The sequence below is a fragment of the Periplaneta americana genome, chromosome 14, assembly GCF_040183065.1.
Source record: "Periplaneta americana isolate PAMFEO1 chromosome 14, P.americana_PAMFEO1_priV1, whole genome shotgun sequence".
Classification (NCBI taxonomy): domain Eukaryota; kingdom Metazoa; phylum Arthropoda; class Insecta; order Blattodea; family Blattidae; genus Periplaneta; species Periplaneta americana.
The window spans coordinates 149,528,136-149,543,413 of NC_091130.1; the positions used below are offsets into that span (position 1 = coordinate 149,528,136).

General features: G+C 37.5%; 1 protein-coding gene across 3 annotated transcripts in view; it reads left to right on the forward strand.

The window, feature by feature from the left end:
- Positions 1 to 13,352, forward strand: part of shakB (shaking B) — a 121,290-nt gene extending 107,938 nt beyond the window's left edge. For all 3 annotated transcript variants that reach the window (XM_069846277.1, XM_069846278.1, XM_069846279.1), the window contains one exon: positions 416 to 13,352. In XM_069846277.1, coding sequence (XP_069702378.1) covers positions 416 to 939 — 524 coding nt within the window. In that variant the 3' untranslated portion in view covers positions 940 to 13,352. The remainder of the gene's footprint in view (positions 1 to 415) is intronic.
- Positions 13,353 to 15,278: the final 1,926 nt, after the last annotated feature.

A 15,278-nucleotide genomic window follows, 5' to 3' on the forward strand; every position in this document is an offset into this window, starting at 1 on the left:
TTCAATTAAAACCCTTTTTAGAAAAAAATGTATTTAGCCTAGTAACATAATGTACAATGTTTCATACTTTTCTGCAGAAAGAGAGAGAGAGAGAGAGAGAGAGTGAGAGAGAGAGTGAAAGAAAAGCAGTCAGATAATCCGCCGATCGGTTAATAGGGTGACGGATAATCGGGGTTCTAGTATGTCTTTCTTATATAGAGATATTGCAATCTTTCTCCCTTATTCACTCTTCTTGAAAAGTTGTAGAACTATTTTATATACATTGATTGTTATGATATTGTATCAAAATGTGATTATCTTAATTAGCAATAAACGTGATATGTATGATTACTCTAATAATAATAATAATAATAATAATAATAATAATAATAATAATAATAATAATAATAATAATAAATATCTATGCTTGAACCAGGTCAGATGTTCCTGATGAACCGTTTCTTCGACGGAGAGTTTCTCACGTTTGGCATCGACGTGCTGAGGTTCATGGAGAGGGACCAAGAAGATCGCGTCGATCCCATGATCTTCATCTTCCCTCGGATGACCAAGTGCACCTTCTACAAGTATGGCGTCTCCGGAGAGGTGGAGCGTCACGACGCCGTGTGCATCCTGCCGCTGAATGTCGTCAACGAGAAGATCTACATCTTCCTGTGGTTCTGGTTCCTCATCCTGGGGATCCTTACCTTCGGATGCGTCGTGTACCGGATCGTCATCATCTTGAGCCCCAGGATGAGGGTCTACCTCCTCAGGATACGCTTCAGACTCATCCGCTCCGAGGACATTCGGACCATCGTGCGCTACTCCAAGCTGGGCGACTGGTTCCTCTTCTACATGCTGGGTGAGAATGTGGATTCGGTGATATTCCGGGACGTCATGCATGAACTGGCACACAGGGTGGGACAGTACAGAGGTGCGAGAGGGGAGCTTACTGAGGCGTAACGAGAAATATACGAAGAACACTTGTACCTCGAGATAACTTGTTACTATAAAATCATCAAAAGAAAACTTTACTACGAAATAATCCAAAGTACCATTACTATAAACAACTCGAAAGATGGCTTGTTCCTATAAAGCCGCGTACATTCGTAGCGAACGAACAACGAATGAATGCATTCGCTGATAATTCGGAACATGTGGACGGCGCGGCGCAGTGAAGGCCGCTGTTCTTCAGTTGGTTCCCAAACAATATATCAACAACGTGAGTAGGTTCCCCATGTTCAAATATCAACAACGTGAGTAGGTTCCCCATATTCAAATATCAACAACGTGAGTAGGTTCCCCATGTCCAAATATCAACAACGTGAGTAGGTTCCCCATGTCCAAATATCAACAACGTGAGTAGGTTCCCCATGTTCAAATATCAACAACGTGCGTAGGTTCCCCATGTTCAAATATCAACAACGTGAGTTGGTTCCCCATGCTCAAATATCAACAACGTGAGTAGGTTCCCCATGCTCAAATATCAACAACGTGAGTAGGTTCCTCATGTTCAAATATCAACGTGAGTAGGTTCCCCATGTTCAAATATCAACAACGTGAGTAGGTTCCCCATGTTCAAATATCAACAACGTGAGTAGGTTCCCCATGTTCAAATATCAACGACGTGAGTAGGTTCCCCATGTTCAAATATCAACAACGTGAGTAGGTTCCCCATGTTCAAATATCAACAACGTGAGTAGGTTCCCCATGTTCAAATATCAACAACGTGAGTAGGTTTCCCATGTTCAAATATCAACAACGTGAGTAGGTTCCCCATGTTCAAATATCAACAACGTGAGTAGGTTTCCCATGTTCAAATATCAACAACGTGAGTAGGTTCCCCATGTTCAAATATCAACAACGTGAGTAGGTTCCCCATGTTCAAATATCAACAACGTGAGTAGGTTCCCCATGTTCAAATATCAACAACGTGAGTAGGTTCCCCATGTTCAAATATCAACAACGTGAGTACGTTCCCCATGTTCAAATAAGTAGGCTACCTCCGTGGAAGAAGATTGAATGTAACATCAAATATAAATAACGCGAGTAGGTCCCAAGATTGTGTGGGACGGGGATGTTAATCGATCATGTAGCATAGTAGTGACAGTGTTCAAATATCAACAACGGGGATGAGATAGGCTAGTTATTGCCTATAACGCCACCTATCATAATCGATCATGACCCGTGGCTTCATATACGTTGAAATAGAAATACCTATCATAAGTTTCAGTGATTAGCAGAGTAGTGACAGTGAAAGTACAGGACACGTTTGTTACAAATTTTTACCAGTAAAGAAATGAAATTATGAAGTTATTCGACGCAGCGTGTCCGCCAAGCACAAAACATTTTAACCTATCTACTACCGTAGACAGTAGTTGATGGTCCTAAGTCTGTATAAAATGAGAAGGAAATGTTTTCTGCCTTGGTCTAACGCGGGAGCCAATTGCAGTACACAGATCAAATCAACCTGGAACCAACTCTGGTGTAGCTTTGGGACGAACTGGAACCGACTCACAGATTTGGGAACCAATTCCAGTACGCCCGTGAAGGGGTACCGATCATTTGGTTTGCCTTTAGTAGTGATTCGATGTTTTTGATACATCAGAGGAAGTTCGCATTCTCTGTGGACTGAATTGTCACTTGTTCGTAGTTCGCTGTAGCAGCAGAGCGCAGCTGCTAATAGGCCTACCGTACGTATAATTTCTTCAATCGGTTGCAGAATGTCAAAACTGGAGTGGACTGAAGAAATTGTCATTAATCCTATTGTATCACATAGATACTAGGAAATTTCTGGAACAATCCTGGAAACAGCAGTTTCAACATTTTGAATAAATCCATCAAACTTGTATACGAATCACCTGTTGCCATATATCGAAGTGTTAGTGCTACCCTTTCAAGAACAGGTATTGCTTCTCGCCATTCCTTGTAAACTTTGACATAACCACTAAAATTTTAAAGTTAATTTTCTTTTTTGTGGATTTTGACAAGGAATTTTGAAGTTTTTTTTTGTGGATCTTTACAAGGAATAATTAATGTTGTGGTTACTGACTGGCATATAACAACCAAATACTCATCCTGTATGTTCTGTAATATTCCAGATTTTTAAATTTAAAAATAGATAAAATCAAATGTCTTAGGAATTTATCATTTCTGTGGTTGGCTGTGTGCAACTCACTATTCTTTTGTTTTGAACGCAGCCTTTGTTTCTTGTTCAATAGTGAAGATAATTACATGTTCTTCAAAGGTTCTCCAGTTTTATGCTAGATATATTAATCGCATTTGCTTCAGCAGTTAATAGGCGTTAATGTCACAATCGTCACAAAAGAAATGAATAATGTTTTAATAAGTACATTTCGAATATACATATATCACTTTATCTAAAATTATGTCGCCAACATGCAGATATCATGGGATATGATTAATAAAGTCCACACAATGTCACAACTGTCACAAAGAGGCCTTCACACACACTGAAACAAAGCAATTGATTAACTAGCGGACTTACTCGTGTTAATTATGTAAGTCTGTGTGGCTTACAGCTGTTTCGGTGCCTACAGTAGGCTCTGAGGATGGTGTGATGAAGCACCGAAACTGCTGTAAGCCACACAGACTTACATAATTAACACGAGTAAGTCCGCTAGTTAATCAATTACTTATATTCAAGTGTTAAAAGTAGTGTACGCAAGACTCAAAATGGATTAAAATAAAGTATTCAATACACAAAGCTAGATCATCATATCTATAATATATGACCTCTTATGTGTTGCTATCTAATGTACTAGAAAAAATCGATATTACTTATCCCAAAATTTCACAAAAATCTTGTCTTAAAAACTCTTGTGGAAACTTCTTGTCACGAAATTGTCACAACCGGCACAAAAAAGGAAAGTATGTTTTGTAGGATGTATAGTATCTATTATAATGTTCTTTTTAGAGATTTTGAAGTATTTCTGTAAACACTGTAGAAAAAATCTGAATTAGGTACTTTCTTTTATCCACTGTAATAGAAATGTCACACCCGTTACAGTGGAGTGATCCTTTGCGTTTTTCTTGAAAAATTTTGGCCCTATACGAGTATAGTAACATTTCGAAGTCTGCTGAAATTCAACAAAAGTTCTGAAACTGTCCCGATTTAATTTGACGTAAATCATTAAGTCAATGCCTGTATACCGATTGCCCTTTCGAAATAGTGGCGTCTGCCGCCAACGCTTTATATTTAACTTCCTTGTTGTTAAACTGCTTATAATGACAACTGGTGCACTTGCTATATTATATCTTCGTCTGTCATTATTGCGGATAATCAGAGAATACGAAAGTTCTCGGACCATTCGCTGATAATTCGTACGTTGTTCCGAACAGCGAAGGGTTCGCTTTATCATTCGTTCATTGTTCGTTCGCTCCGTGTGTACGCACCTTAAAACACCAAAAAAAAAAAAAAGCTTGTTACTGTTAAAAGTATCCAAAGATAAATTATTACTATATACTCGTAGTATAGCCGTATACATCGAAAGAAGAATTGTTACTGTGTAACACTCCTTAAGAAATTATGTTACTATAAATGGCATTATTGTAAAAGCATCCAAAGAGAACTGATACAACAAAAATACTCAGACAGATAGTTGCTATGAAACAGTTCCTAAGAAATGTTACTACGAAAAACATCCGAAGATAGCTTTTTACTGTAAGAACATACAAAGAAATCTGTTACTCTATACAAAATACTCGTAGATAGCTTGTTACTATAAAACTCTGAAATAAAGCATTTTGTAATGAAACATAGCGGTAATACTGTTTGATTTGTTGTTATAAAATATTATTGCTGTAAAACTCCTAGGGAAATAATTCTGTTACAAAAGAACATGAAGAATTACCTTATTAATACAGAAGAAAGTATATTTGTTACTTAGAATTCTACGGAAGCTCATTATGAGAGACATAAAAAACTTAATGTAGTGAAAAACAAAACCAGCGGAAAGAATTCTAAGAAGTTTTGTTATAGAACCATCGAAAGAGATCTTCTCACTGTTGAGGAAACACACTATAGAAACCTGTTGCTATGAAAAATATGTAAATAAATGTCATACTACTATAATATACGTCCTAAGGGACATTTTTACTGTTAAAATCATTCTGAAGAACTTGTTACAATGATAGACGATTTTAGAAAAGCACTGTAAGATAACTTTCTGCAATGAAAATGTCCTCAAGAAAATTGGTTTTAGTGACTAACATCCAGCCGACGTTGTAATGGAAAACACAGAAATGAAACTTGTTAAAAAAAACTTTAAAAAATATTATGACTATTGAAAAATAGGCAAGGAAATATTGATATAATATAAATCACCCTAGGGAACATGTTATGAAAAATGCCCGAAGAAAACTATTTACTTTTAAAAATGCACAAGGAAATTTTTTGCAACGAGCATTGTATGAATTAGATGGTTAGTGCCGTGAAATAGGAGTTTACAAAATTAAGTAGTTTAATTTAAGAAAAGAGGAAGGCCTCAATGTAGGTCTTCATTAAAATCCTGCAATGTATGCCTCTAGACACCTATCATCGTTAAATCACTTTCGCTCCTTCCGCAATTTTCCAAAATCTTATAGAAGTCTTGGGAATCACTGAATCAGTGGGAAGATCTTCTACTACTATTCTTTATTTTTTATATGACTTTACTTACAGAGACCTCTGTAATCGCATAGATCCTATCCTTTAAAGTATCTGTGAAGATAACTGTTTGGGAAGCAAAAAATTTCGTGGGCGAGAAATAAGTGGTAAATTTTGTCCTGAGTTAAAGCTAATAATACAACCAATCACTAGACACTAGCCAATGATATACAGCAAGTCGATTCGAATCGCATAGCAGAAAATAAACACGGCAAGATTGTAAAAGGTAAAGACGCAATGAAGGCGAGTGGGAATAATGGATGTAGAGCTCCTTGCTTTAATCACCTCGACACTAAATTCTTTCTTGACTCGTTTTACATCCTCTTACGGACCACTGCAGTAGATGAGGGTGTCTCTGAATCCATGCTAGATATCTACATATTGCGGGCTTCCCCGGATGTGGGATTGGTACAACGCAGGGCCACCGCAGAGACATCACAGGACATCAAAAGACAACAGAGAACCATCCAGTCTCGTGGAAGATAATTTTTTTCCATTGCCTTCGCCGAAATCGAACCACGGATCGCTTGAATGGGCAGCGTGCACGATAGTACAGAGATTATTTAATTAGTTTTAATTTCATATATTATGAACAAGTCTTGTAAGTTAGAATTTAGTAAGCCAGGAAAAGCACACTGGCAAACATTATGAAAAAGAAGTGAAGGATATCATTAAGAAGGACGGTAGAGAAGGCCTATGTATTCGGGAACATAGTTCAAAATTGCGTGCTACGAATGCCAGAAAAAAAGAGGGTGAAGGCTGTATCGGAGACACAGCTGCAAGTTTTATGTGTGAATACGTCTCTCAGGATAGGATGAATGAAGAAATGCACTCACGTTTAGTAGTCAAATATAATTTTATTTATAACAATTTGTAATCTTGTATGCACTAAGAGTAAACATGTCGGTTGCTATAGTAACCATCGTGCTCTATCGTTTGCTACCCGTTACTTACTGTATGTACGCTACCATATACGTCAACATAGTAAATTTTGTTTCACTCAACTACATTCTTGAAAATTTCCACTCTAACTTGTCGACTGCCAATTGTTGCTCAAATAAGATTGTAGCTTGGTTCGTTAAGAATCGTTTGATATCACTGTGAACGTTCTATCGCTTCGCATTCTCGAATTACACTGCCTCAGCTGCCGCGCGACCCGTCAATTCGTATCTCAACTTCCCACTTCCCGTGTAACGCTAGATAACGTCACCCGCACCAACTCAAGATCGCGTTGGATACATTAAACCTTAAGGCTCATTCACAATGAAAATTAAACATAACGTAAGCGTTAACTTAAGAATGTAAACGTTACGGTAAAATCAAGAACATTCACGATGGGAACATAAACATAACAGCAAACATACTTGATAACCATGGAAACATAACAACGACGCCATTTCCTCATATTCTGTCGTATATTTCAGCGCTCCACGATTGTGTTCTGTTTGCAAATCACGTAGGCCTAAGCATAAGCATGAAAGTTTGGAGTTCGCAAACTTTCATGTTAACGTCTAACGGTAATGTTAATGTCAGTATTTATGTGTATCATTGTGAATGATCCCATATGGTAGCCTGGCCGCAAACTTCTGTGTTTATGTTACGGTTATGTCACAGTCTAGTATATACAGTCGCGAAGCTCAATACTGTGCTCCAACCACGAGAAAACCTCTGCCGGATGAGACGAAGGGGAGTAATGCTGTGAATGAATGTTGATGTCATAAGATGTCATAAGGTCACACACACGTGGGTACTCTTATCTCTATTGGCTAGCTCTCACAGCACAAACCATAACATTGATACAGACATATTGATACTACCCTAGTTACAAAATTAGATCACAGTTAATCTCCTCTGGGGTGGTATTCATAGACATTTCTCAGCACGCGCTACGAGCGTACTAAGCTAGCCCCGGCTATCCACTGGTTACTAGTACAGGATTCAAATCATATACTATCGCTAACACTGGTTTATGAATACGAAAAACGCTGATAATCCACCGAAAACCCGCGCTAAAAATGTCTATGAATACGGCCCCTGTCTTTTAATCCCTCCATACAGGAAATAACATATGCAGGAGAGCGCATGGTTTTTAAACTGACGTTATGACGGTAATATTATTTATCTACTTCGTTCCAATAGATGAGGCAATAGTAAGCACATTCCTTTCACGGTTGATCTCCTGGTTGGAGAACAGTACGTAGTAAATATACAAACATTAGATAGTTGCTCACCACTAGGATCGCTAATATCATTACAAGCAATGCAAAATAGTACCGGCACAGTCTATTGTTTCTAGCACCCTCAAAACTCAAGCTTCGTGACTGTATAGGCCTATAGTAGACTGTGGTTATGTTTAATTTTCATTGTGAATGGGCCTTTAGTTTGTTGATCGCAGTTTACTTCATTGGACTATGTCGTGTAGTTTAGAAATTAAGTCTTGACAAAACTGTCCTGAAAATGAGTCGGTTGACTTTCTGGACTAAACTTATTGACATATTTACGTCAAAAATGTTCTTTATTATGTTTAGTAAATTAGGAAGAACAGGGACTCTGAAAATAGCAAAACCATAGAACACGTCTAATTTTGTCATTAATTGCAATTACAACACTTTTTGTCTTTAAACTCAAATTGGATTTGTGTCTTAGTTATTCAGAATCGGACCTAGTAAAATCATATAAACTCCACTATCCAAAATGATATCAAGGTTAATTTCATGAATCACTCTCCGTAGAAATTGATGTTATTTCCCTTCCAGTTTTTATTTATTTACGACGCTTTTACATCTAAGTGACTAATACCAAAACACTGATGTTCAACACATGCGGGACATTCCTTTCTGTATGCATATCCCTTGCCAATCTGAAACCATCATAATGAGAAAGTGTAATGGCGTCGGAATTATCTGCTAGACCTTTAATCTTTTTAATGTGATTCAATCGACTTAGTTCTAAGGCTTATCTAAATAGATTACTCCAGCGCTGTTTTTCTTATAATTTAAATGACTAGCACTCAAGAATGTTTACATTGTTGTATAAACAGTATACAGCACTGTGATTGGTCGGGGGAAATGGTGCTTCTCCGAAAGCACGTAACACCAATTAACGTAGCTCAAGGAAAGTTACGCAAAGGAACTCTGGGAGAAATTATCTGTCGTCACAGGAGTAGTACGATCCGTTTCGCACGAAAAGCGATGTTTTCAAGGATAAGTTGAACGGAATAGCAGGAGGGTTCAGTGTTGCCAATTTAACCATTTTCCGGCTAGATATTAACACAGATAGCCGGAAGAAATTTAATGTAACTGACAACGAGATTTTCTAGTTGTTTTGTTTCTACATTGGACGGAATTTGGCTATTTTTTGAGGTACTAAGTTCTATCATATTTGGAGCGAAATAGTTTTGAGTATGATTTAAAAAAGATTATTTCTTTGTCAAACTTATATCATATGTAGTTTCCCATCGTTTTTGATACTGATTTCGCGTCCAACCGTTTAACAGCACTGGGCAAGGCAACACAGATGTAATTACCGGTTCACAGATTTCACTTTCACTTAAAGGCAATTGAGAATTTTCTTTATTAAATGCAACGGATGCATTGACTCTTCAAGACAGTAGCTTATGCCTTTTCTTTTGAAGAACAGTAAACAATGTCTTTTGTTTTGGGATCGTACGGGAAAATATTTATATTTATGTATATGTTATAAGTATTTTATTAAACATAGTTATTGCATGTAAAGGTAAAAAGGTAAAAGTATCCCCGTAACGTGCCATGAAGGCACTTGGGGGGAATGGAGGTAGAGCCCCATGCTTTCCATGACCTCGGCACTAGAATGAGGTGGTGTGGTCGGCACCACGCTCTGACCGCCTTTTACTCCCGGGAAAGACCCGGTACTCAATTTTATAGGAGGCTGAGTGAACCTCGGGGCCGTTCTGAAACGAGAAATAATCCTATCACCACCTGGGATCGAACCCCGGACCTTCCAGTCCGTAGCCAGCTGCTCTACCAACTGAGCTATTGCATGTGCTAAACAAAACTAACACTGAAACCTACGTCAATAGAAACACATCACACCTGATTTCTTTGACAGTAACAATCAGGACTGAAAATTCGGACGACTTAAATTTCAACCACTCAAGACCGGTCAAGCAACCGCCGTAGCTCGGTCGGTTAAGGCGCTTGCCTTCCGATCCGGAGTTGCGCTCGGGCGCGGGTTCGATTCCCGCTTGGGCTGATTACCTGGTTGGATTTTTTTCGCAGGTTTTCCCCCACCGTAAGGCAAATGCCAGGTAATCTATGGCGAATCCTCGGCCTCATCTCGCCAACTATCATATCGCTATCACCAATTCCATCGACGCTAAATTTATTTTATTTATTTTTATTTATTTATTTATTTATTTATTTAATAATAACATATACATAAAAACGTTACATTAAAATACCCCGAAAGAGCAAAGCTCGTGTTCGGGGACAGTTAACCTGGTAGTTGATAAAGCGTCGTTAAATAACCAAGTAAAATAAAATAAAAAAGATCGGTCGGTAGACTCAGCTATGCGAACTGTGTCGCCAGCTAGCCTTTTCCAAAATATCCTATAGAAAGAAATATACCAACCTTGAAGAAACAATATCTGAAAATCTATATAACAGAATTTATTTTAGTTACGAAAAAATCATATAAAATTGAAATATGATATTGTGTAAATGATATATTGCAGTTAAAAAGTTCGAAGGAGGGAACATCCTGAAAATTCAACGGGAGGAAATTACCCCTCCTGAATTCATCGCTGCTTTTAGGTAAACCCACAGCTAGGCGCATTGCACGCCAACTCGGTTTTCTCCGGGCAGAATCATTTAGACCAGTGTTGCTAATTCAGCGGTTTTTCCGCTCTATCTAGCGTTTTTCGGCGTTAGTTTAGCGAGTAAAATTTATACAAGGATTTAGCGGGTATTTTTAGTACTCACAGCGGCAAAATAATATAATTTTATATTCACAATATAGCAATTTAGCGATTTCTGTACGGCTTCACAGCGGATTTTTAAGAATCGAGTTGGCATCACTGATTTAGACATATAGAGAAAGGACATAAATACGTTACAAAATCTAGTATTTACTCTTCAGTCCGCAACTACCCATAATAAGGTTGACAGCATACAGTGGATCCCTCACCTGAAAATAGCAGCCTTCAAGCGATCTCTATGCGAGAGGAGAACAAGAAAGCATCGGATATGTTCACATGTTGTTCAGCGGCCAACTGTCTGTGCGCCTGTCTGACGTCATACTACGGCCTTCACCCACTGAGAAGTTTCAAACACGAGCCATATGACAGAGTCCAGATTTTGGGTAGCATATACAATTCAGTTTACTAGTCATTTTTATGGACAGATAGAGCAAGAGCGCGGCTTCAATTCCGGGTGAGGGAAATTATTTGTATCTTCAACCCTGCGTATAAAAATTGTACTCTCTTCTTCTCCGCCGAGGTCGCGCACATGGGAGGCGTTTGGGGGTTTAATCTCTCCCACATTTGGAAAGAAATCTGCCGAGTTAGGAAGTGTAAAAGTGAAATATTTCAGTGTCGTATTCAATACAGGAGGTATTGAAATCGTGATATTGTATAGATATTAATTTCAGCGTTAAGGCTCATTCACAATGAAAATTAAACATAACGTAAGCGTTAACTTAAGAATATAAAAGTTACGGTAAAATCAAGAAGTCATACCATCATTCACGATGGGGACATAAACATAACCACAAACATACTTGGTAACCATGGAAACATAACAACGGCGCCATTTCCTCTTATTCTGTCGTATACTTCAGCGCTCCACGATTGTGTTCTGTTTGCAAATCACGTAAGCATAAGCATGAAAGTTTGGAGTTTGCAAAATTTCATGTTAACGTCTTACGGTAATGTTTATGTCAATGCTTATGTGAATCACTGTGAATGATCCCATTTGGTAGCCTGGGCGCAAACTTCTGTGTTTATGTTACGGTTATGTTTAATTTTCATTGTGAATGGGCCTTTGCTCTTGCTAGAACAGCATCATTTCTGATCTTGTCTGTCCATTTCACACGCTTTATTCTTCTCCATATCCACATTTCAAATGTTTCTTTTCCCTTTGTCGTAATGTCCATGTTTCTGCCCCGTACAATACCACACTCCACAAAAGCACTTCACTTGTCTCTTCTTTAGTTCTTTTTTCAAAAGTCCCAGAAGATACTCCTTTTTCTGTTAAAAGTTTCCTTTGCCATTACCAATGCTCCTTTTGACTTTCTGGCAGAGGCTCATGTTACTACACATCTTTTGTTATATCTCTGTCTCTGTGCAACGTCACAGTTTTCGATGAGGGGGAAGAGAGATATCAACAGCTTGCAATGCTTTTAATGCTCTGAAGCTCACGGCCAACATAAAGCCACTTGAAATTTACAGGTCACTCACTAGTAGAGATAATCATAGGCCCTAATAAAATAACTGTAAGTTATTTATGATACACCCCAAGTACTTGAAGCTTTCCAGTTGTTTACTGCAGTTATAGGTCATTCTCTGATTCCCGAGTACATTCTGTAATCACAACCTTCCAATGCAGAGCGTTCGACACTCGACGGATGGCTGAGGAAGGCAATTCAAGTAGCCTACTTAGTAAACGCACGAAGAGTGCGGGACAATGACATAATCAAAACCTTCTGTAAGCAAAAGATCATTCCGTGCAGTGTGAGAGGAAGACTATTTTTGTTGTACGTTGGTGAAAACGTAAAGTTGTAAGGTACTGTCAGGAATACTACTGAGCAACATAAAACGACATTATACTCGTAGGCTCTGCCACCCAGAATATGCCGAAGTGACAGGGAAGCTGTTTTCTGTAATATTTATTCACTTATGGTACCAACGTTATTATTATTATAATAATAATTATTATTATTATTATTATTATTATTATTATTATTATTATTATTATTATTATTGTGGTGGTGGTGATTTTATTCCAGCAGAAATACATGTCTAGGTAAAGTAATTTTTCATGGGTGCAATGTGCACTACACCTTCAAGAATTGAAAGCATTTCATGAAAGGCCAAACTTTGAAGAGAGTCGAACAATTCAGAGTCTATGTTTAGAAGCAAGTTATGTAGTATGTTGGGAATTAGCTAAGGCACTGAAAACTTTCACGGATGGTGAACTTGTAAAGAGATGTATGTGTCTGAACAAATATAGTTAATTACATCTCTGTACTGGAACAGCTCAAATGTGAATTCACAGAGCATAGATTTAGTGATTTTAATCTTTTTGTTAATCCTTTCATAGTAAATTTAGAACAATTCGTGAGAGTGCAGTTCCAGGACGAGTTCATTGATTTACAAAGTAACGTAGAATTCTGAACTAAATGCAGTGAATATTACTTGACAAGCATAGAAGTATTAAAAAATTAACAAAACGAAATGTTTCAAGATGAGCTTATTCGCTTATTGTTAGCTACCGTCGCCTCGACATATGTGTGCGAACAATTATTTTCGAGAATGAAGGTTGCTAAATCCAAACATAGGTCCCGCTGAGCACAGCAGTAAATTAGTTGGAAATAGATTTCCGATTACTGTACTTGCAGAAAAGAATGCACACGTATGACTTGAGGCTTTCCCGGCGTTTGATATAGAATAACTCTTCTCGGGTTCTCAGCCAGGTGAGTTGGAGATTAGCTTCCAAGCTTTCGACGGCTAGCTCTGCCATCTTCTTCAGGTTCGTCCCTGAAGAAGATGGCAGAGCTAGCCGTCGAAAGCTTGGAAGCTAATCTCCAACTCACCTGGCTGAGAACCCGAGAAGAGTTATTCTATAAGAATGCACATGTTGAATAGACCGCAATATATGGTGGAATATGAAAATAACATTCTCTATGATATAATAATAACTATATTAAATATAATAAATAATGTTATGACTGAATATTACAGTGTATACGCTTTCCTTTTTCAAATTCAGTTTATTATCCGTATTTCTAAGAATGTAAGAACTACGGGCGGTGCTGCAATGTAGTTGCGGAGCTCAGTCCGTACACTGTGTGTGTTATGCAGTGCAGCATCATCCGTGTAATCGGCGCTTTTATAATGTTGAGCACACCTGTTCTACTGCCTCATTACGAGTTCGCACTTTTACCTTATTAATAAAACTGTTCTTCCTAAATAAACCTGATCACATGTTCAGAATGCAATAGTGAAATATGTACGGCGTATAAAAACCATATTATCCGATTTCTAGAAGGTCTATAAAAATACAGTTAGTTCTCTCGCCTCGTCACTTTTCCTGATTTGTGGGCAAATGTGTCTATGTGTCAATGTCTCGGTAGGAAGTGGGTATGTCCAGAAAATTCGTAGCTTGAATTTCTAAGATAGAATCTATCTTTGTGTTCGTGTTCATGCAAACAAATGAACTTCGGAAGAGTTTGTATGCATCTGGAACAATGAAAAGTGTTCAAAGAGTACATACATGTTCTGAACAGCTCATCATTGTTTTTTTCTTAATTTACAGCGATATTAGAGTTTTGTTTGTAGGACAACGTCTCGCGAGGCAACAAAGATCTCTGGCGGATAAAACAGGAAACAGTAGAAAATATGAGGGTAGACATAAATCCAATGTTGAATAGCAGACGAGATCTCTATAAACATAAATAAATATGGAATTATGATATTTAATATAATTATAAGAGTTACCGAGCTCAGTGGTAATACACTAGACTCTCATTCGGGAGACCTCGAGTTCAAACCCCATGGTTGGCCAATGTGATTGTTTTTTATGGTTTTCCTCAGTCAAAAAGGCTCGATTGGAAATTTACGTACCGCATTAATCACCAGTATCATAATAATTATAATACTGTAATCACTTAAAATGAATAGAAACCATAAATATAACATTAGGACAATAGAAACAGAATCACATCCTACTGATATACCGTACTCAAAGATTGTACACACGCGATGTGGCCTAGAAGTTAAAGCGTGTAAAAGTAAACTTAACAAATTATGGGTTAAGATAAGATAAATCGATTTCAAATTCGCTCACTGAACGGACAGGGAACACAGATGTCTCTGCAGTAAACTTCAAGTACCTTGCAGGCTTTTGTTATCTTGGTGTTCCCCTTCCTTTCCCGTGCCCTTCAGTGATCCAAGGTACTGAAGCTTGAATAAACATTTCATGAACAGTGTCATATTTTTAAAATATGTATTTGTTGAACATTGCTGTGATTTGTATCTTATATTTAGTACTTAAATACATCGTGCCTAAAAAAACAACACGGATATTTATTACTATTTGCTTTGTTGTCCATTATAATCATCCTATAATGATTATAGGATGGTTTTTGATATGTGCTGCCATCGTCTGAAATCATGCATTTTAAGACATACGATTAATTGAATTATATGTGTCGATCGATACAAGAAGTGACTATTTTATAAGGTAATAATTGTGTTTAATATTTTCTTTGGTAGGTACATCATATTGTATTTATATGTCAAATATATCTTTCTTTGGACCAACAATTGGGGAAATTGAAGATGTATATATATAAAAAGGAGATCTTTTGAGATAAATGTAAAAAATGATTTTAAATAAAGCCTTTTTTAAGAAGTTGTATTTTATTCCTTCTACTAGTA